Source organism: Hippichthys cyanospilos, chromosome 6 (genome assembly GCF_059441005.1).
Source record: "Hippichthys cyanospilos isolate Australia breed blue-spotted pipefish chromosome 6, RoL_Hcya_1.0, whole genome shotgun sequence".
NCBI classification, from domain to species: Eukaryota; Metazoa; Chordata; class Actinopteri; order Syngnathiformes; family Syngnathidae; genus Hippichthys; species Hippichthys cyanospilos.
In genome coordinates, this window is record NC_142374.1 from 13,402,151 (window position 1) to 13,425,129 (window position 22,979).

Genomic DNA, 22,979 nt, shown 5'->3' on the forward strand with positions numbered 1-22,979 from the left:
ATATACTGTACTTCATATTATATTTTGTAGTACTGCAAAATGACAAAATAACTAAGTTTGTGCTCAATGAGACTGTTATGGGCCAAATTTGTCCCATGAATATCAAAGTGGATAATAGATATACCAGTGAATGTATTAAATCATTAAAATTTGTTGTTGGAAGTCTTAAAAATGTGAACCATTCCATGCAAAATGTGTGATTTTTATTTTATTTATTTTTTTTTTTTAATGGGGTAGGAGGGAGAGTGTTTAAGAGTTCTGGGAATTTATTGCTCTCCCACCACAATTGCAGAGCTCAACCTAAAACATGCATCTGTTTGTCTAAGAAGGTTCATGGAGGAATCTTGAAGCAGAAAAAAGTCCAACTGCATATATATGTGTCCTTTAATGAAATGATGACATTATCATTCATGGGGGCATTCAGAATTTATGTGGTTGCAATCTATTTTTAAAAGATCTGCATCTATTTCACACTATTAAATGGACAGTCATTTTATCATGATGACATTCTAGGCCTGGATTTAAATTGAAAAATAGCAGTGTGTAAATATTGTGAATGACATCAATGACATAATGAATTACGATCTATGTGCATATGACTTGTTTGTGCAGGCAGCAGAGAAAAGGCTAAGGTGCCGATATCCAAACCATGCGACAATGACTTCCTGTCTGCATGTCAGACGGCGAGTGAAGGCCCGTCGATACCGGGCCGTGCTGGCATCCTGTGCACTCGTCTTCTCAAAAGAGCAGGGACGGATGAGAACGATATCTTCATTCATTCATGGGGGTGTTTCAGTCGTATGAAGTTGAAAGTTAAAAACCAAGATTGGAAACATTTACATCATTGACTACAGTCGGTTCCTGTCTCTTTATGTGTATATTTAGTTTATGGAAGCTTAAATGATTCAACCCTGATCGCAGGTGGAAACGACTGCTGTAAAAATCAGCAATTCATTCATATAAAGTAAGACAAAAAATGTAGGTACACTATATAGCAAGATTAAGTCAAGTCTTTTTAACAGGCTGTGTTAAAAGTGCTTTATAGTTCATAAAAAGGGGTATTCTTATTTGAAGTGATGTCAAAGCACAACAAAACTCAAAAATATAGTCATGTAACCTTTTAACGGCTGGAGTACAACGAAATTAGAAGGGTACCCAGACCGACATGCGTAGTTATTTCATGTTTACAAATAAAATTTACATTTTGAGTAGCGACTCAATAGTTTAGCCTCTCTGTGTCCCTTTTATTCAGTCTCTGAACCTGCTATTTTTATGACCTACATTACATGACTATAAAATAAATATAAAAAACGAGAGTCTGCAATTTACCAGAACCGGGCAAAGCAGAAGGCTCACTATTAGATAAAGTCAAGTCTTATCAAAGTGTATAAAACATTCGTATTTGAATATGGGGATTCTTATTACAAGAAAGATTCCACTACACTGTAGTTGTATTTGTAATCTTCTTTGTTTGAACTATTTTTAACTGATTATGTTCTATTTTTGTGCTTGACACCGTTATCAGTTGATTGACTGAGTGGGTTAACCAATGCGGAAGCTTTTTCATAGGCAGACACTGCCCTCCTGTGGTTGGAGGGAACATGGTACTCGGGTGCTTTGATTCAGACTGGTGGCACTTGTCTCAAAGGTGTGCATCTTCCAATTTAAGGTATCAACTTAATATCCTACAGATACTAAAATTGAGTCGAATGAGCACAAAGTAGCTGAATCTCACCATGCATTCTGTCCACTTAACACGCATCACTGATCAACGGTCCCCGGTGGCCAATCGAATTCATTTACCAACTTGTCATTCCACGCATTGATCAAGTTGTCCTTCACCCTCTACTCCGGCTGTTAATTATATGCAAAAATAGATGATGTCGTCATTATTGCATCTAATTTATGTAATGAGAAGCCTTGTAGTAGAGCATCAGGCCAGTTCAGAGGTAAACGCTGTTGACCTGAGCAGGTCAAAAAGGCCTATGAATGAGGACTTCTTCATCAGATGTGACAAATGGATGTGTCATGGGATTTTTTTCAATTTGTTTGCTACATTAATGTTAAAGGTGCAAAAAAGACAACATTTTTGACAAACCCTCACAGATTTCTACAAGCAATCCTACAATTTTGTCTTGTCCCTTACATCTTTTTCCACTTCTTCTATCTTCACCATAGACTGTAAAGGAACGCAATAATTTTGAGGAATTATTGTGCCCAGCAGAATGTCATATTGCCAATACGTGAGTAATATACGAGATTAATCCGCAGTTGGGATCGTAAACCGAATTCGCCGTATGTTGGACAACCCAAACCTATGTTAACTCACTAATGCATATAAAACCTCAGAGTAATAAAATCAAAATTTTAAAATGATATCAAAATAGTATAGTAAGTGCTACGTATATATAATATACATGTATACAATTAAAACACATTATATATAAAAAATATAGAAAGGATTTATTTACCTCTATGTGACGAGCTTGTTATGGCCATATTCCCTAGTGAGGGTAGCCTAGCCTAGGTTAGGCTAGTTTAGTCTTCTTCGTATTTCTTGATTATCTCCAGCTTCGTTTCCATATCAATCATCTTCTTATTTCTCTCTTATACATCGCTAGCAATTTTGGGACCCATGGCTCACCTTTTCAAGTTTGAATTAAGCAGTAAAATGCACAATAAATTGTTATTTGAACCACTCAGATGCGATGCAGTCCATTGCATGCCACCATTTTGACAGTGATGCTGACCAATAGCAGACCAGTATCTTAGGGAGTGGTGACGCAGACCAATAGCAGACCAGCATTTGAGCGACGCGTTGCAGCGCAGGCAGTTTGACGGGACCAGAAAATAGACTAGAGGTTCACTGTATATACTATATCATCATTTGATTATTTAAAATAGGTCAACTTGAGTATTTTGGATTAGTGTCATCCCCTAAAACTAGTATTGTTATTGTGTGTGCATTCATTGACACAGCACCTGAATTGCACCCATTGTTTTAAACGTACAGTGACCAATACATTTAAATAAAATTTGCTCATTGTGATGCTGCCAGTGTCACATCATGGTTGAACGCAAATGATGTCACATTTGCTCATTAATTTGTATCAGGTCCACGCTTAGAGGGTGACCTGCTATAAGCATAACTTTGGAAGAGGACGGCATATCAGAAAAAAAAATTTGACACGGTTCAATCAAAACACATTATGTGAAATAGTTTCATGTCTGCAGTGTAGAGGCTTCAAAGTGCATGAAAGGAAAATGGAGTAAAAAATAGAGATTTATTGCACAACAATTTTGACTCACAACGGTTCAGCATGCGAATCTTGTGTTGCTAAGCCTACTTTGGGACAATTAGTTTATGAAAATGTATTTTCTTTTATCTGGGTCAACGTCTTGTTTAAGCTGAGGTCTGGTTAAAAAGGAAAAAGAAAGAAAGAACTTATTTGCTTTTGGTGATTGGCAAACAACTTTTGTTGCATTTCCATCCCTGCAAGGCCGACACGTTGTCTTTAAAAAAAAAACTATACTTGAAATTTGAAATATAAAACAAGACAATTACGCAATGTAGAGGTTAGCATGTTTTCTGCTGAGAAAGTCGATGATAAATGTACCTGTACAGATCGTTGGATTTTCACCAGTTGGTCCAATTCCCTCAACGAAATGTAGAGAACACAAATAGGTATGGCGTTATATTTGTGCCACAATTACGCACGCGCGGAAAAAAAAATTGAGCGGAGAAAATCAAACTGAGCGAGCGAAAACAGATTTTGAGAGCAAGAAAAAAACTATTGAGCGCGTAATGATAAGAGTTTGAGCGCGCGCCGATGGAGTTTGAACACAGAAAAAGAAATTGCTCGCTCAAAATTCCTCTTTGCTCGCTCGGGATAGCCCTCTCTCGCTCAACATCTCGCTCTCGCTCGCGATACTCCTCTCTCCCTCGCTCAACATCGCGTTTGCTCAACATCGAGCTCTCGCTCGCTCGAGTCGTCCTCTGCGCTCGCTCAGTTCTGTTCACGCGTTACGTTTGTGCCACAAAACCAGCCAATCAGAGCTTGTAAAAGCACTTTGATTGACACAGCTTAGTATCCAATGAGATTGCTTGTACGCTATCCGTTGACGCACTCTCGTTTGCCCTGTGTTCACCCGAAAAGGGCAAACGAGTGTGCGTCAACACGGACTTGGGCTGGAGAATTACTTTTAATATTATTATTATTACTGTATTGTATCATTTGACAGAAATACCTTGTTAGTTTTTGTACTTTAATAATATAAGCCCACCCCTCCCGCCTACGTCGATGTGACGCACTCTCGTTTGCTCGTTCCGGGTGAACACAACAAGCAATCTCATTGGATACAAAGCTGTCAATCAATGTGCTTTTACAAGCTCTGATTGGCTGGTTTTGTGGCACAAACGTAACGCGTGAACAGAACTGAGCGAGCGCAGAGGACGACTCGAGCGAGCGAGAGCTCGATGTTGGGCAAACGCGATGTTGAGCGAGAGAGGGAGGAGTATCGCGAGCGAGAGCGAGATGTTGAGCGGGAGAATGCTATTGCGAGCGAGCAAAAAGGAATTTTGAGCGAGCAATTTCTTTTTCTGTGTTCAAACTCCATCGGCGCGCGCTCAAACTCTTATCATTACGCGCTCAATAGTTTTTTTCTTGCTCTCAAAATCTGTTTTCGCTCGCTCAGTTTGATTTTCTCCGCTCAATTTTTTTTTCCGCGCGTGCGTAATTGTGGCACAAATATAACGCCATAAATAGGTGTCTGGCGACAGTTTTCACTGTAAATCGCTGCCGCTTACATGCTTGAACCCAGCATTGACGTTGCTCTGAACTCGCCTTGAATTTTGGGAAAAGTATGAAGAAAACTCCTTTCATATGATCACAAATCACAAGGCACTCTGTCAGACACCAAAGCAGTTTAGTTGTAACCATAATATGGCCGTTAAGGATATTTTTGATGACCACATCAGTTCACAATTTTTGTCTTGTGTGTTCCTTTTTTCTTGCCGGCTCTTTTTTTTTCTCATGTGCTTCTCTATCGGAAAGTGTTTTGTGTTTTGTTTGTGATTCCCTTTTTGTTTGCTTAGTTTTTTGTGTGATTTGCACTTCAGGACAATTGTATATGTTTATGCGATTTAACTGTGGTCTGACAAGAGCGCTGCTTTACAGGTCATTTAGTCAAACCGTACTATTCACATGCGCCACTAGAGGTCAGCAAAGCTCTATATAAACTACTATGGCAGTAGTTTATACAGCTGTTTCAGGAGACGATTTGAAAAAAATACGTCTGACACAAATTGTGATAAATAAAGATAATAATTATTCATAAATAAAAATCAAATTCAAACTGGCATTCTAGCAACAAAAAAGTACTGAGTGCACGCAGTAAATGAACTGCAAAAAAAAAAGAAGTAATAAAAAAGAAATAAATACTCATTTAGACAAGTGTTCATCCTGGCCTTTTTCTCAAATTATTTTTTTCCACTTAACTTAAAGGGACAGTGTGTAAGATTTTGTGACAGCTTGTGGCAAACAAACAAATACATTAATTTAAAAAACCCACAATAAAGCTCTATCACAGCAATGTATTTTTTTTTGTATATATATATAATCTTAGCTCTAGTAGAGTGTAAATTAGATAGGGTTCACCGCCATCTTTGTGCTACGGACACCCAAAGGAAAAGAACTTCATGAATGTAGTGTGATGGTAGTAGGCTTGCATATAGTGGTGTAGTCTCTCTGAGGCACCTTACTAATACTAAGTGTGTAACTGTGTATGCTTCAAATTTGTTGCATTTGTTGCATTTTTTTTATTCACCGTTAGCATTATATTCTACATAATTGAAAAAAATAACTAAAGAAAAATAATTAGTCCAGTTTACTTTTCTGTGGATTCCGTTTTTTTTAAGACCTTGATTGGCTTTTATGCTATTTGAAGGTAGGTTTGAATTATTGTACTGTATATATTGTTGGTATTGAGGTAAATGGATGATACTATCGATTAAGAACAGATTTCAATGCAAGAGTTTTGTTAAATGTACTCCATAATAAAATTATATTGATCACAATGATTTTATATCACCTTTATTGACAGGATGATTCATATATGAGTCACTATCCTGCATGGTTTCAATGTTTCCATCCTCAATACACCTGATTCAAATAATCAGCTCGTAAGCAAGCTCTTCAACGGGCAGGATAAGGATCCTGATTATTTGAATCAGGGACAGTTTTTTTTTTCCATACAAACATCCAGAGGATCAATATTGGCAGAACATTTTTGACCCTAAATGTTGGCCTTGGCTGAAAATTAGCCTTGGCTTGAGAGGCCAGTCATCTGTTATTCATCACCGCACCCCCTCTACAGCAGGGAGTGTTGAAGACTCAAGTCTTAAAAGGAATTGACATGGCATTTATGGAGATTGGCATGCCATGAATTAGTTTGCTGGTTAGCATAAGAATAGGATGTCGTAGAGCACATGTTCACTTACTACCACAATTCAATTTGTTCTTGATTGATGGCTTGATAGTGTTTTATAATACATTGTTCTGAGATAGACTTTAGAAACTCATTTGGGATGCACTGCCAAGGACTGAGGACCACTTCAATTCATGTCCCCCTGAAATAATCCTTCCTAAAAAAAAACTCATCATTTTTATATACAGTATGAAAAAGGATACAATACATTGCACAAAAATATTCTACTCTAGTAATGACACAAAAAAATCCTTACAGTCCTCTTTGAGTTGTGTTGGTATTTATGCCTACTCATTGGCACTGGCATTTTCTTCTCCGCGACCACTCGGAGGACACAGCGTGCAAGCAGCCGGTATCAAGCAAACATGGACTCAGTCAGGCCCGTCTGCTTGAAGGTGCGAGCCACTTGCCTGGAGTGCTGCATCTTTGCCGAGAGGGCCTCCAGGACGTCGTGCTGGTCTACGGCGGTAGCCGTGCGGTAGATAAAAGTGCCCATAGACTCCAGGCCCCTCAGGCCTAGGTTCACCCCGCAGCCTAGGGGACACAAAAGGGACTTCATCATATTTGCGACCAATTGGATCAACATAATTAGGTGGGCATTCTGACATAACTGATGAATGAATAAATCCTGGCAACATTGTTATGAGATGTGCTTTGTTTACCCTCTGCAGAAATTTAAGAGCTCAAATGTATTTGACCTAAAGGCCAGAAATTGCTAACTTTTAAGAGTACTACTGTATATGACTCAAAGTGTTGTCAGACCAATTTTTGTTTGTCTGTTTTTTTGGGGGGGCAAGGGGTGAAGGCCTCTAAATGATTTGACTGCATTTTTAATGAAGGACATCTTTGATATGAAATGACTAGAAAAATATTCTAATATACAAGTTACTCATATTTGTTTTTTCTTAAACATGATCATGAATCTATGGGTTTCCCCTTTTGGGTGCCCCTTGCCATGTGTTGTAATCCAATCCGTTCCCCTAAAATGGATAGTGAATGTCCTTATTTACAGGAAATCCAGTTCATTAATTTTTTTTGTGCCCTTGCTTGCACATACATGTGGCATTGTAAAATCTCCATTGGTTATTATTTTTTCATTCACAGGCTCACAACACTTCTTGTTAGCAAACAGGGTGATCAAGAGCAGGAAAAAGAAATAAAAATAAAAAAAGAAAATGAAAACGAAAAAGAAACATGAAGAATGTAAGTTTTTAAGGAAGTAAGTTGTAATTATTGCTGGAATTGGTCATAACAATTTGTTACCCTAACCCTAACCCTAACCCCGAACCCTAACCCTAACCCTAACCCCTTTTTAGGGTTAGGACGGCCAGATGAAGGGAAGCTTATAAAAAAGACAGACTAAGAATGACGGAAAGTGGGTTTAATGTCCATCGTTGTAATCTTCGGGGAAGACATTCCTTTGGATGTCCCTTAGTCTGTAGCTTCATTTTTGCTTAAAAAAAAAAGACGGACGACAATGACAGAAAGGGGGCGAGGTTCTGATGAATGACATCGTCACAAGAAAAAAATAAGTTGCTGATATTATCAACTGCCTAATTTACCTCGACTAAGTGGAGTATCAGTGCTGATTTTTTGACAAATGATGGATCAGCAAAAACAAAAATTGAATTTCCCCATCCGCTAATGACTACTAGATGACGTAAAGAAAGAAAAATATAACTACGGACTAAGGGAACAACAGTAACAGGTTTGTTCAGCTTGAAAAATGGTTAATCGACAATGACGTTAGGGATGGCAGGACGTACCGGCAAAAAAAAACAAAAAACAAAAACAAATAAAAAATTGGGGTTGTTTATACTACAAATGTATTTACAATCTTTTTAAATGCGTTGATCAATACATTTGACTTGACTTGATTTGACAATTGTGTTTGTGCAATGGTTTTAACACAGACTGAAATAACATCTAATCCGTTGACAAAGTTTTACACAGTATTATCAGTCTTTGAGAGTTGCTTATAAAAGGTTTTTGGATCCGTTCATATCCTTTACGCTACTTTGAACTGGCATTGCTGGTCTGTGACTGTCAGAGAGGCATTGCCAAAAGGGATTTCAGAAAATGGTCCATAAATATGCCCTGCGATTGGCTGGCGATCAGTCTGGGGTGCACCCCAAGGATCGTTCCAGCTCACGCGCAACTCTATTGATGACAGTCAGTACATAAAATGGATGGACGGTCCTTAAATAGATAAGAGGAGAACATTTTGAACTGGAACTTAATTAAAGAGAACTGTAAGTCAAGTAACCCCTCGTTATGAGAGACGAATGCAGAATGCATTTTTAACCACAGCCAACCTTGACAAAGATGGACTATCGAGAGCATAATTCATATTCTTAATCATATTCTTTCAATTCAATATGAATCCGAATACTTTATTTAAACTGGTTTAACACATTAATCTGTTCATATCCTTTACATTACCCTAACCCGTAGATAAAACCAAATGACATTCCCGTCTTCTAATAAGACCCGATGGTGTGTCGTACCTGTGTCAAAGTTGAGGACGCGGGCCGCCTCTCCTTCCACAGTGACAGCGACGTTGTCCCCTTCAATGTAGGCAGCACTGATGCGTCTGTGCGAGAGCTGGATCTCGAAGAGCCGGCGGCTGCACTGCATGTGGTAGAGTGTCACGTCGTTTAGCCGTGGCTCAATGTCCGTCTTGTATGCATTGAAGGACTGATGGAAGATGTTCTTCATGATCTGATCAAGCAAAGAAAGACGCTCCTTACAATGACGTTTTGGAAAACAACGCCCTCAAGGAAGAAATGGTGACGAAATACTAATAAATGAATGAAAATAATATTCTGCCCATTTCTCTTATATAATGACTAATTGTGTGACGTTTACAAACAAAAGGAACCTTTTAAACGGCTTTTGACTGTGAAGAATGGGAGGAGAGTTGTCATTTTTAAAAAGTTACCGTTGTTTGTGTAAAACATCAATTCTTGTTTTTGTTTTTTTAACCTTTATATTCAAACGCGCAAGTTGAAAACCAACCGAAAAAAATATGTTATTACTTATATATTCTCAGTGAGACGATTTGTCTTAAGTGTTATGGTAGTGTCTTGCCATAAGACTATTTTTTTTCTGTGACCATGCTTTTGGCTGTAATGTGTTTTGAAAACATAATGAAAGGGATGGTAAAGAAACAAAAGCGTTTCCACCACATTTTCCCGTCAATTTAATGGACATTGTGATGTCTTAAGCTGATCCACACAAAATATTTAGGACTGTACATACATGAAGACTAAGCTAAGCTAAGCTCACAACTAAGCTAAGAAAACTGCAGTAATATTTGTTCTTCACAGAGAACATATAATGTATGCCAGTATCTGTCTTTGTGTGATCCATTGTTTAAAAAAATCCATTGTTCAATGAATGCAGAACTCAAGTTTAATGTTTGACAAACTTCCATGTGGATTACCTATGAACATCTTTTTTAAAGAATTATTCATTGACAAACTGTTGCTTGTTGGCTAGTGAAAAAAGTTGAGTTAAGTCATTTGTATCTCAAAGGACTACTGTATTGATATAGTATTTACCAAGCTGAAGTTGAAAATTACAAAATTGGACAAAAATACATGTTAATTGTATGAACATAGGTCACGCATTTAAAAAAAAAAAAAACAGACAGAAATGGCCATCATGTATCTGGGATGTTTAAGTCTGTTTTAGTTATATTGACTTGTTTTGATGAGTTGAATTCAGTGGTGGGTCATCAAAGCACTGAAGAAGAATTTCCAATTCAAGGTTAATAGCAGCACCAACCAAGTTCACTCACTCTTTCTCTCTCTCTCTCTCTCTCTCTCTCTCTCTCTCTCTCTCTCTCTCTCTCTCTCTCTCTCTCTCTCTCTCTCTCTCTCTCTCTCTGCTCCTGTTCAGTGACGCTTGTCTTCTTTCTACGCAAACTGGCGCAGGCATCTGTTACCAAGTAACGCGACACGCCAAGTGAATGGACGCCCACGTAGCAACAAGGATGGCCTTGCCACGTACCTGTATGTGTGTATGTTATAGCTACAAAAAGAAATACACACACACATATTATTCATCTTGTCAGATGCACTCCAGTGCATCCACAGACTTGAACAAGCACTCACACACAGCAGTGCACACACATATGCACACACTCTCTCTAATGGACTCTGACATTAGCATGGTCCATGTGCTGAGTGCAAGGTGGTGAATACCTAGAGCACCTTATGTAAACATGGCTCTGATGTTTGGTCAGTGCATTAATAAGTAGCATATTGTGTCCAGGGCCCAGGCAAAAACCCACATCTGTGTACTGCAAAGATTTTGAACCTTAATTTTGAACAACAAAAACATGTTTTGTCTTATATCACCCAATAGTTACTTTAATATACAGAATATATTGGCTTTAAAATGAGGGTAATTTCATTACACAGGAAGAAACACTTATTACTGTGTGGTAACACTTAGTTGCCTTCTAGTTACCAGTGACAAAGAATTGACAAGAATACAGAGTAAAAGTAGTTATGAATAATAAAATATGTGCCCTGCAACTGGCTGGCAACCAGTTTAGGGTGTCCCCCGCCTACTGCAAAAACTCAGATGGGATAGGCAACAGCAGCCCGTGACCCTTGTGAGGCTAAGTGGCTTTAGAAAACAGATGGATGGATGGATGAATACAGAGAATCACCTGACTCCTAACACTATAGTACTCACGAGTACAGTCTAACAAGTCTTAAGAAAAACGATAATTTAGAACACCTAAGAAGGATGCTGTCTTCATATTCAGCACTGTAACCATTCTAAGACTGTCTTACCGATGAAGACAAAGGGTGGACAAGTAACTGACCGAGGAGTTGGCCGTGTGCCTGAGGAAGCGGACCATCCTGGCGTCGGAGGCGGGACAAGCCAGGGCCATGTAGCGGTTCCTGAAGGTGCCATAGATCTTCAAGTGGAACCCTGGCTTGGCCGCAGGGTTGCGGTGCTCCCTCGGGGCTTCCACTCCGTACGCGGACAGGTCGAAGTAGAGACTGTGGGCACGGATTTCTGGAGTGGGCACCTGACGAGAAGACGGCGACACAACAAAGACCAACCGGGTAATTGTTATTGTAAGCAATGTAATGTGATGTAACAGTGAGGCTTATTTATATAATGAGCTTCTGTGTCCATGACTTGACAAGCAAGACAAAGTGATGATCCAGAGCTACTTTCAAGCAATGGCAGGAATTCAATGTAGGGGAAAAACCATGAGCAAAAGGTAATCAAAGCTGCATTGCATTTGCATTGGAATTGATGGGGGGAGATTGGTTGAAATCAAATGTTTTAAACAGTTGGATGAGAGTTGACAGTTATTAACGTCTACGGCAGGGAATTAGGTCATTGGGATTCTGAGGGATTCTTTGGGAGAAAAAAAAATCCCCACTTAGGCCTCCCTGGAACCAAAATGTTTGAGAACCCATTATTTTGATCATGTATGTGCTGATTAAGTCCTTTACCTATCCAGCTCTATGACGTGATAAAGTAGAGAACATAAGATACAAGGTTCCCTCCCCATCACAGTTTATGATGGATCCCTTTTAGTCCACCACATTACATCCCCATCCTCCCTCCAGCCAGAATTGATCCATTTCCCTTGCAGTGACATAAAGCAGCCAAGTGGGATCAAACATCATTTAGTGGCTGGCAAGATGATGGGGACGGGGACAGGGACCGGGACAAGGAGGACGGTGAGTGAGGCCGCCCGGGTGGTATCCTGGGAGGCAAATTCAATCAAAACAGGAAACAAGCCTGGAGGGGGGTAGGGGGAAGGGGCAAAACAAGAAAAGGACACACGACCTCTGTGCATGGAGGATGTGATGTGAATAGTTTGAATGGTATCAAACAGCACGAGGGATTGGTTATTAGCATAATACCCCTGTTAAAATGTTAGGTTTTTGTGATATATATAAAAAAAAATAGACTAAGGCAAGTTACCTTTAACTTTTTCCACCAATATGAGAGCTATAACCTGTACAAGTCTTTTTTTATACTTTTAAGACTAAATAAGAAGTAAAAAAATGTGGTTTCATAAGTGTACATAGCATCTTCTAAATAGAAAATCGCAAAAATGCTTCACCTTGTTTTGTTGGACCAAACCAACATTTCCCAAAATGTGTTTGAGTTCAGTATGATATGACATATGTGAGTTCAGTATGACTAGTTAGTGTAAAGCGCTTTGAGTACCTAAGGTAGAAAAACGCTATATAAGTGAAAGTCCATTTACCATTTATGATCCAACCAAGCCAACCAAAGCCTAACGATAACCCATAATTCCAAAAGGTGTGGTTGATGCAAATACTTAGTGAAATGGTAATATGGTGTGCACACTTGGGAAACACATCCAAGTTGTTTAACCCTTGTGCATACATTTTGCAAACTATACACATTGCACTTTTTCCCTAATTATGTAAATGTTTTTAAAAGTATAATAATAATTATTTATTTATTAATGTTTTTTTCTTCAACCACTCAAATATTCAGTGGCATCACTTTTATCTATAAATATGGAGGTTGAATTTATTAACACTCACAAAATATTAAAAAATGGTATAGTCTGTCTTTGTAGTCTGTGACATGAAATGACACTTTAAGACATAGCTGTTAACTGGTCTCCACCGCCATTTACTGTCCTGAGGTGAAACACAAGTCAACAAAGAATTTTCTGTTTGCTGACATAGTTTGACCGCCGCTTAATGGAATGTTGCAAAAATTGCAGGAAAATCAATGTAATTAATCCTATTAAAATGCATCTCCAAAACTGTAATTTAGTGGTTTTATATGGTCCAAAATTTGGACAATTATTTTTTTTGTGCAAAAAATCTCGCACGTCCAGCTGCAATCACGTTGACATGTCAGAATAGTTGCATTTTAAAATGGTACATGTTTTAATTATCTGCTGGAAATGTCAGCTCCATCGTGGTTTTTTCCCATTGATTTTTTTATGATATTGTAAAAAGAAATGCAAGGAATTTCACAAATTTGTAACATAATGCCACAAGAGTTAATAGTTTGTTTATGTATCTTCTGCTCTCAAAAAGAGCTTATAATACACTTATCACTTTTCATTTAAGATGTACAGGCTCTCGGTCACATTAATGGCGGTAACATTTTTGAAGATATTTTCTTTATCTTATCTTACCTGTATGTAAATACAATATTAGCTTAGGTGGGAAACAAATGATTAACATTGCCAATAAAACGCCATTATTTGCCCCCATAAGAACTACAGCTCTTGTAAAAAAGGCAACTGTTTGAATACATCACCTCTTTTGTTATTGCCTACTTGATGAGATTGAAGCTTTATGGCCTCTTCAATAACCTGCAATATCCTGTTTCTGCTAACTTCCTGCATCTATCGCTCCGTACACTTCAGTGTGTTTGTTTATTGCACCTGTCTCTGGTCCAGCCTCTCGATGCTGGCGTTGGCTCCGTAGGCGTGGCAAGACTCCACTGTGTAGTCAGAGCTGAGGCCCAGCACGGAGCAGGAGTCGCCGCACGAGCCGTCGGCCACAACGATCACGCGTGGCCACTCACCAGCCGGGATGCGCCGCAAGTAATCCTCCGTGAACTAATGAAGAAAACACAATTGAACCACCTCGATTATGTTGCAATAATAAAATCTATTAATCATATGCAAAAATGCTAACAGCATATCTGGGGCAGTTCTCCTTTTGTGTGTTAATGTGCACACATTAGCACAAGTTGCAACGTCTGTGGTCAAATGTTGTCTGTCCACAAAATGAAAAGGAAGACAGGTAACAACGCTGAGATGATCTGTGTCTTTTGAAATGAACCTGTCATGATTTTCACAAGAGCAGTGTCCATCTCCCACCTGCATGCTCAAAAACATTGCCATTGTACTCACAGATTCAACCTTTCCTGTATGCTAGTACACAGACTAAAAGTGTAACTAGCTCACAAAATACGCCAAATGTGCCATGATAATAAATTAGGGGAAGTGGGGTTTACCAGGCATTTACCAGCTATGTTAAATGAAACCTATTGAAATGAAAACCAAAAGTTGAACACTGGAAGTCCACACGTTATTGTCTCTCCATGAGAGTATTGTACTCAGGAAGGTCAAGAATAGATCAAATTGACATGGCAGCACACAGACTGCAATCTAATTGGACAAAAAACCAAACATCTCAATTAAATCTACTGGAAGCAGTTCAGCCAAGACAAAGGGTACAAAATGAAGATCATAACAGACTGTTAAAAATGGCTTGTGTTAGGGTTGGTTGCTGGGGTTGGCTTTAATGCCATTACTTACTACGCACACACACACACACACACACACACACACACGCACACACACACGCACATTAATACTATTCATGCTCACATGCTCAAGATGAAGTTTCCTGCCACCTTTGGTCCCCATTTTTTTTAAATAATATCTTTATCTGGAAGCCACATTGGTCGAGGTTTTTGAAGTACTGGAAGCTACAGTGCTTCTTGGGAGCTGATTACTGCAAGGTGCTATCAGTTTGACACACACAAATGTCTTATTTTAGATGACCTATAATAATGTTATAGTTGTATGACATTCTTAATGATCAATTATATCAGTTTATGTGAAGTCAATTCATTTGCAAATCATCACTTCAACAACTTACCAAGAAAACCACATTGTCCCATCACCTGTGGGCTATTTTAAGGACAGACCCATGAGCTATTTATGCAGTGGTTAGGGTCTACTTGGTGTCTGTGGGAAAAACATTGGTGACCCCTGTTCTAGAACAAAATCGACTTGGTAGCCTACAGCAGTTAATTAAAGGTTGTCATGCTAACCACAATGCGCCACTTGGCAAAGGAAATATTTCTCATCACGGCTGGATGTACAGCAGTGGCCTAGGGTTAAATAGCCGGTGCTCATGGAGAGAATGAGAAAGCGAGAGACAAAGGAGGATGTAACTGAAAAGAGAGAAATAAAGATGGCTGAAATAGCTCACAGTCGGGAGAGCTACACTATGTTAACAGCATTCAAGCAGTCAAGACGAGACCGCCTTGAAAGCCACTCTGACAGCCTAGGATGAGAAAAAAACCCATCATTCGCGGAATTAAATCAGCAGAGAATAAGAGTTTCACAACTATACCACATTTTTAAGTGAACATTTTTCATTTGTTTTTACGGTACAGTGGAATAGGGACTGAGTTCTGGTTGCTTGTAGATGTCACAAGTTGGTGGCAAAGTACTTCTTTTGCCAAATGAAACAACTCAACTTTCCTCATCATACTTTCTTCAAGTAAGGCAGTTATTTGTTTGACAGAAGTCTCCCTTGCAAAGCCATTGGCGCCAAAGGGGAACGTGAACGTGTGGATGTGCAACAAGGTCATGTGCGGGTTTAGCTTGCAAGCATTGCTGTTTAATGAGGCGGAGAGGGGGACAAAAACAAGTCTCTGGTCTGAAACCATGACACAAATATTCAGTGAACATTCAATCACACTTTGCAGATATTCTGCATTCATACACACCAACTCTTCCTGTGTTATTGAACTTATCACTTTGGGCCAGGGTGAGCTCTGACTGACGAAGAAGGGACGAGGTGTTCCCATGATGTCATTATTGTAACAGGGTGTGCTTTAGAGGGAAGGGCGATGGTCAAGGATGGAAAACAATGAGCACATTATTGTGTTCAAGCAACAATTTAGTAGAGTTAGGCACGACCTTCAATCGCTTTCTTGAATATTTGTACAAAACTATACAGGTGGAATGATATACTCGACACACGCAAGACCTTGACAGAAAGTTGTATGCAAACTCATTCATGGTAATCGTGAAATATTTTGAGAAGATTAGGATGGTTAATGTTAAACAGTATGTCAAATGTAGATTTTAGGATCAACCCGTAGAAAAAGTAAACAGTAGGTACAATATTGACAGATACTGTAGAGCAACATGAATGTGACGACCATTTATGCATTTTTATACCACATCATAGGCACCCTGAAAGTATTTAATTCAAGCAATGTCATTGTCAACTATAATCTGTACAAATGTACAGATATTTATCATTTTATTTTCAAAAAAGAAAAAAAAATGATGCTTTGCAAACTTTTTTTTTCCCCAAATGCAACGATGTTAATCAGACTACAACACATTGTCCCATATGTCTGAGACAGTTTGTCGAATAAAACTCAGCTTCTCTTTGTCACAATTCCAAAACATATGTTTGGTGTAATTCAAATCGTCTATTAGAAGTGAAGCATGGTTGTGACAGAATCAGTACTTGTATCTGAAATGGTGTCGGATAACAGGACCATTAGCAGATATGCTGACTAACATGCCAATAATAAGATGAGCACACTTGTGCAAGATTTTTTTCTGAGCTGTTTTATTTTTCATAATTTAATTATAAATGGGACATTACACAAAATTTTACAAGGTTTACAATTTTATTGTTCTCATCCCACCCGTCAAAAAAAGCCTAGGATTTGAATAAAGGTGTGCAGACTTCATATCTATCATACTTTACGTGATGAAATGCTTGAGATTTGGCTCTCAGTCGGGTACTAATGTAATCTTCTCTATGTAATGATTTAACGTCAATTGAATTTGTAGGTTACGCCACCTTCTTGGGCACAGCTGGCCATGCAAACTTCCTTGGGTTTTTGCCACACAGAGACTCCTTTCCCAACCTTATAAAAAGGTCCAAAATGTACATGCAAAAGCGTGTGCGGCAAATACCTTCGTGCCGAGCTGCACCCTGACGTTCACCTCCTGCTTCTTCTGCTCCAGGATGCTGAGCAGGTACTCTTGGAACACGCCCATCCTGGTGAAGAAGTGCTCGTTGTGCCAGCATCCCTCCATGTTGTCAAAGTCCACGCCGAGTCCCAGCAGAAAGTGCACGCTGCGCGGATCCAGGGCGATCTGTTGCGGCCGGCACAGCAGCGCGCTCCGGTTGCGCTCGTCCAGCACGGTCAGCTTCAGCACCTTCCCCGAGCGGACAGCGACCAGGGCGGCCGTCAGCCCCACGGGACCGGAGCCCACCACCAGCACCGCGATGCGGGCGCGCCACCGCCGGACGCCGTCCAGGCCGGCTTTGAGCGCCACGTACACGGCCACCGCCACAACTGTGCTCAGCGCCGTGTCGTAGGCGAGGGCGCGGAACGTGTCCTCGGTCTCCTCCGCGCCGACGTGTTGAGGCTGCGCGCCCTCCATGGCTCGAGGACGCCGAGGAGGCGCGGGGTCTTGTCTGGGTGAGAGCCGGCAGGAGAGCGGCCTCCCTTTCGGCCGCCAGTGCGAGGGAGAAAGCTGTCCCGCGGGGTAAGCGCTGGCCGCCCTGCGACGTGCCATGTGCGTTCCACTCGAAACTCCCTCCCCTCATCTCTCTCCCTCGCTCTCTTACTTTCTCTCTCTGTCTCTCTGTCTCTCTCTCTCTCTCTCTCTCTCTCTCTCTCTCTCTCTCTCGCTCTTACTCTCCTCTCTCTCCCTCTGAGAGTAGGAGAGCTGAATACCAAAACTACTCAGAGATTGTACGAAACCCTTAAATGAGCGATATTCAAACCCAAAATGTTCTGACAAAAACATTGATGCCGGATAAAACCTAAAAAACGACCACTTATGTGTACGTGTTCCATGACATTGACCAGCAACGTTAACAGGTGGAACAGCAAATATTTGAGGCGCTAGGATATATGGATATGGATATGTGATTGGATACTGGCATGGACAAGCAACCGAAGGTAAATTGGGACCGAAGAATGGGTAAAAGTGGGAGTCTTTGCCTGTCATGTTGATTCAGATTTGTGGGTTCATGATTTGATTTAGAATTGATTTTTTTATTCAAAACAATTTTTGATTCAAAATGATTCGACTGACAATGATTTCTGCTTCAATCCATAAATGTGTAAAAAATTGTTACGCTTTACTCCGGTTTGCATTACAAGACAGAACAACACAGGGAAAACATTCAAGCAGCGGTGTTCAAACCATGACCCGGATGCCATTTGTGGTCCACCATTCACGTTTCTTCGCATACATTTTGAAATGGCCCGCAATGCAGTTTTAAAAAGTAATAAAAGGGTTTGATGGTAGATAGAAAAGTGGGGGAAAACAAGCATAAGTTTCTCCATCATACCTATTGAAAGCCTTGATGAAGCTGTTATTTTTTTATTCTATTTTGTTTCTTTTTTTTCTTTTTTTTTGGGTGGGGGGGGTTAAATAACTACTTTATATACACCAGTACTTCTAAACCTTTTTTTGGCGATGCACCCCCTGTGAAATTAACTAACTTGGTCTAAATTTCATTTGTCACATACACTACAAGTGAAACAAAGTATTGCTGAGGTTGATTTACTAAAAAACGTCTTTAATTAGGGAATTACAAAACATCAATCTTAAAAAAACATCTATCTTGGCCAAGACCCAATCGGAGAAAGAATGCAAACTTGTTCTGCATTCCCAGAATTTTTTTATCAGCAAGAAACCCGAAACCAGGACTAAGAAAGGGTGCAACTATAAATGAAGTCAGCTGTGTTATATTTGTGAATGACAAGTAGTGATTAGAACCAACCCACCTTATTCACTCAAGTGAAGATATTTCTCCACTGCTTGGTGGTGCTATAATGTGACTATTGCAACATTGACTGCAGGCTGATTCCAATTTGTACTCTAAAGATGCAGGAATATCAGGGGTAAACATTTGAGTCAGTTCAAATATATTTCATTAAACAAAAAGGGTGGCGGGCTGACAGACCTATGATGGACATCTGACGCAATGTCATTCCTGACGATTACAATGACGGATGAATTCGCCGTTTTTTTGTTGTTGGTTTTTTTAGCATTCCCGTCATTCATCGGTTCATCGGCAAAACGGGCGTCCGTTGCTGACGAAGTGCCCACCTCTGCCAATTACACTTTATCCCTAAAATTTCTTAAAATTAATAACAGTTTTATATTCTTCTAATTCATAATTTCTTCTAATTCATAATTGTAACAAGGCTACAAGCGGGCGCTTGATTACCGATATCAGCTGCTGTTGCAAGTATTGATACCTTGATATAAGCGTGGTATAGGCATGATCGATCCCTAATATACTTGAATGATATTCTGAATTCGCTCCCATTTTCCAGGAATTGAATTTAAAAATCTAAAATGTTATGTACAGTATACAAAAAGGCAATTTTTCTCAAATTTGGATTGAATAGTAACTTATAAGAGCGTATTGATGTTACATTGTCTGTATTGTGGCATGTGATTGGCAAATGTCAGCATGAGGCTTTAGGACACCAATTTCATAGCGTCACTATTCTGTCTCCATTCCATCCACCTCCTGAATGTTCACCATGGTGACAGTCAATTTAAACTGAACGATGCTCCCGAGTGCATGATTACACAGAGGCAGGAATGCAACAATGGTGTGCTGATTTGTGAAATCAGATGCACTTTGACTTTTATCCTTTGATTAACACTCTGTGTCATCTTGTCTCTATAATTACCTCTGATTTGAAATAAAATAGGCTTCACTTACACTCAGAATAAAGCATATCAGAAGGTGGTAGTTTCTGTGTTAATAAAGTATGCGCCTTTAAGAAGTGGTCTCTGGTAAGGTGGGATCGGCAGTTGGCGAATGAGTGTGAGTGTATGACTGCCATCTGTATTCAGTGCAGTAAATATAGGGAGGGAGGGTAGAGGTCACAGCTTGTAACCTTTTACAAGCCCATTTAACTTTGGAGGCCATTAAAATAAATACTATTAAAAGGGAGGGGTTCACGTTGAAAATTGAAAGGACAAAATAAAACAAAAGGAGCCTAATTTTTAGCGGGTTTTATCTGGTGATCCATTTTGTCAACACTGCTCTACTAAAGGGAATCTTAAGGAAGATAACACAAGCGTGTGGGAGATGGGGAGTGAGGGATGGGGCTGTGAGTGGGACATAGTGATGTGACTCAGCTTGTGTCTTTACTGTTTTTCGGGAGGCCTGACAACAACACCATGAAAACGGTCAGGGTTCTAATTAAGCTACGTGTTATGGTAATATTGTATTACTATTTTAATTATTACATAAAATAAGTCAAGGTAACTGTAAAATGAACATATCAAAGAAGAGAATGAAAGATACCATACATTTTCATAACTTTTACATAAATTAGCAGCAATGTTTCTGTAATTATAAGCTTTCAAATGTGGTATTTTAACACATGGAGCAACAACACATACAAAGCATGCAATTCAGGGGGAATAATGATTACAGGAGCTTAAAGAGAGACATTCTCTGCCTCTTGTAGCTGTTAATTACACTGCAAGTCGCTCTCAGTGCTGAATGGCATGATTATGCAACTGTAAGTTTGGATTTATACATACATATTTGTATGGGAAAATGTCATATTTGAATATGTAGGTCTTAAATGAATGTCTGAAATAAAACAGTCATTTTGGGGGGAAGGAAATGTTGCAGATTAAAGTAAATTGATGACCACTGAAGAGTTGATTATTCATACTGGTGTCATTCTGGAAAAAAAAAAAAGTGTTATCTAACATCCCTGATAAGTAAATGGATGTCTGGTTCCTAAATGAAAGACTTGCCCAGCACGCGGTTGCTTTGATTCCTGCGTAATCAGATGCAATTACACGACACGGAGACCGGGTTTCTACCAAGCATTTGAATGCATAAAGGCCCCCCCCCCCTCCGTTTTTCTTCTCTTGATATTATCCTACACCGCGTGAACAAAAGGAACACAGAAAGCAGCTTTTCAATGACCTTGCCCACATCTTCGTCAGAGGAAAAATTCCAGTAAGGCCTTACTGTTGCCATGGTGGATGACATTAAAGCATTTAAATGCTACGCAAAGTAGGACACATTTGTTACGCTATTTAGAAAACAGGCCAAGATACTGTGACTGGAGTTAGACCACAAATTGTTGAGTACCACTATGGACTTTTGTTACAGTACTTCAGTAAATTTTTCAGGTAACTTTAACTATACACAAGCATTTCATTTTCTGATGTTTACCTGTCTTTTCGTCAGTTTAAAGATTTAACTATTTTGTGCGTAGATTTTCTTCACAGTCCACCTAGTTATCAAAACGGTTATTGATATACATGCTCTTCAATCACCAACAAGTACATTTAGTCAAGGTACGACTGCTAAGGAGAGCCTTTCCGTCTGGCGTGGGAAGTGTAATTGCACATTCACGGCACCAGGTGATGCCTTGGTGCTCTCATTGGCAAGGTCAGTGCGTTAGTTTTAAACTTTTTGAATTGCTGTCAACAAGCCTCTCAACAGACATGTTGGAATAGATTTTACTTTTAAGATATTGCTGTTATTACGTTTTTTTTTCTGTTGGTCACAGATTTTTCTAATTCAAGGTTTGACATTTTTTTTCAGACACTGACGCGTTTTTTTTTCATTCAAACCTGTAACTTGTACAAACCCTGTAAAAAGTAACATTATTTGTTGAAAGTTGAATTATTTTGCTTTTTTATTGTTAATGTTGAGAAGCAGTTAATTTCCAGTATAATGATACAATTTTTATCTAGAACTCATTAATAGTCACCGCGGCGAGTGGTGGAGACAAATGTTTTTGTTAGGGGGGGCTTAGCAAAAATAATTGAGAAGCACTGGCTTAGGGGCACAACGAACGTCTCTAGTGTGCGGTCATCTGTGTGAAGTATGATAACACTGAACAGGGAAATGTGTGTGTGCCATGGCCGTTCCAGTTCAGGGTTCTTGTGCACACGTCACATGGCCCCACTGGACCGCAGCCAAAATATTTTGCTTACTTAACTCAAGGGCGGATAAATGTCACCATGGCTGAACAAACACAATGATCCACAATGAGCATTCCCGCTGTTAGGATAAATCGTCTTCGGACGTCAGAGGGGGGGAAATCCAACACCGGCAATTTGCCCATCGACCTACCCCGGCTCAGCCTGGTGAAGTAATAATGACGCGCGGAGCAGATGAAGCCAGCGCTGTGGTGACGCGCAAGCATGGCCTTCCGTACGACCGGGCACATCAGGAACACTGAATCGCCATGGTTACACACGCCGTGTAATATAATCAGAGGGTGAGTGACGTCGGATGCTACCATCTAGCTGACGCTCAGGACCATGGCCGCGTGTACTCAAGGGATTTTACTGAAGTAAATATCCCTTACAAGCTTTGTAGAACATACTTGGAGAAAAATGCAAATAATCGAAGAAAATTCTGCGATTAATTAATTAAAACATGTTTATCACTTGACAGCACTAGAAAAAGGACATATCAGATTAATCAGATAAGAGCCTTGTCTCAAGACCATTAATTAAGACTGGACAAAATACATTTTTATAGAGAGGACTACAGAGTGACTATTTGAATGTTCCTTTAAAAACAGAAGGTATTAAGTCTGTATGAATTTTGTGCATTTTTATTCAAAAAAAAATATTAATAAGCCCTCATTGGAATAAACAGCTATAATTGATAGAAGGATCATTTTTTTAGTGAAATAAATTACTAACTTGATGTCTCTATAAA

General features: G+C 39.5%; 1 protein-coding gene across 1 annotated transcript; it reads right to left on the reverse strand.

Annotated features, from left to right (window-relative positions):
* Positions 1–6,075: 6,075 nt before the first annotated feature.
* Positions 6,076–18,129, reverse strand: LOC148422251 (uncharacterized). Its single transcript, XM_088417334.1, has 5 exons — positions 17,207–18,129; positions 13,907–14,083; positions 11,327–11,536; positions 8,994–9,207; positions 6,076–7,020 (listed from the first exon to the last, which is right to left on the reverse strand). Exons 1-5 carry the CDS (start codon positions 17,813–17,815, stop codon positions 6,842–6,844), a joined length of 1,389 nt encoding a protein of 462 aa, XP_088273460.1. The 5' UTR covers positions 17,816–18,129; the 3' UTR covers positions 6,076–6,841.
* Between the last annotated feature and the right edge of the window lie 4,850 nt (positions 18,130–22,979).

Coding starts and splice junctions, on each gene's coding strand:
- LOC148422251 (XM_088417334.1), bottom strand. CDS start 17,815: ATGGCACGTCGCAGGGCGGCCAGCGCTTACCCCGCGGGACAGCTTTCT. Junction 11,537..13,906: donor AGAGGCTGGACCAGAGACAG/GTGCAATAAACA, acceptor TCTTCTCGTCAG/GTGCCCACTCCAGAAATCCG. Junction 9,208..11,326: donor GGCACACGGCCAACTCCTCG/GTCAGTTACTTG, acceptor TTGCTTGATCAG/ATCATGAAGAACATCTTCCA.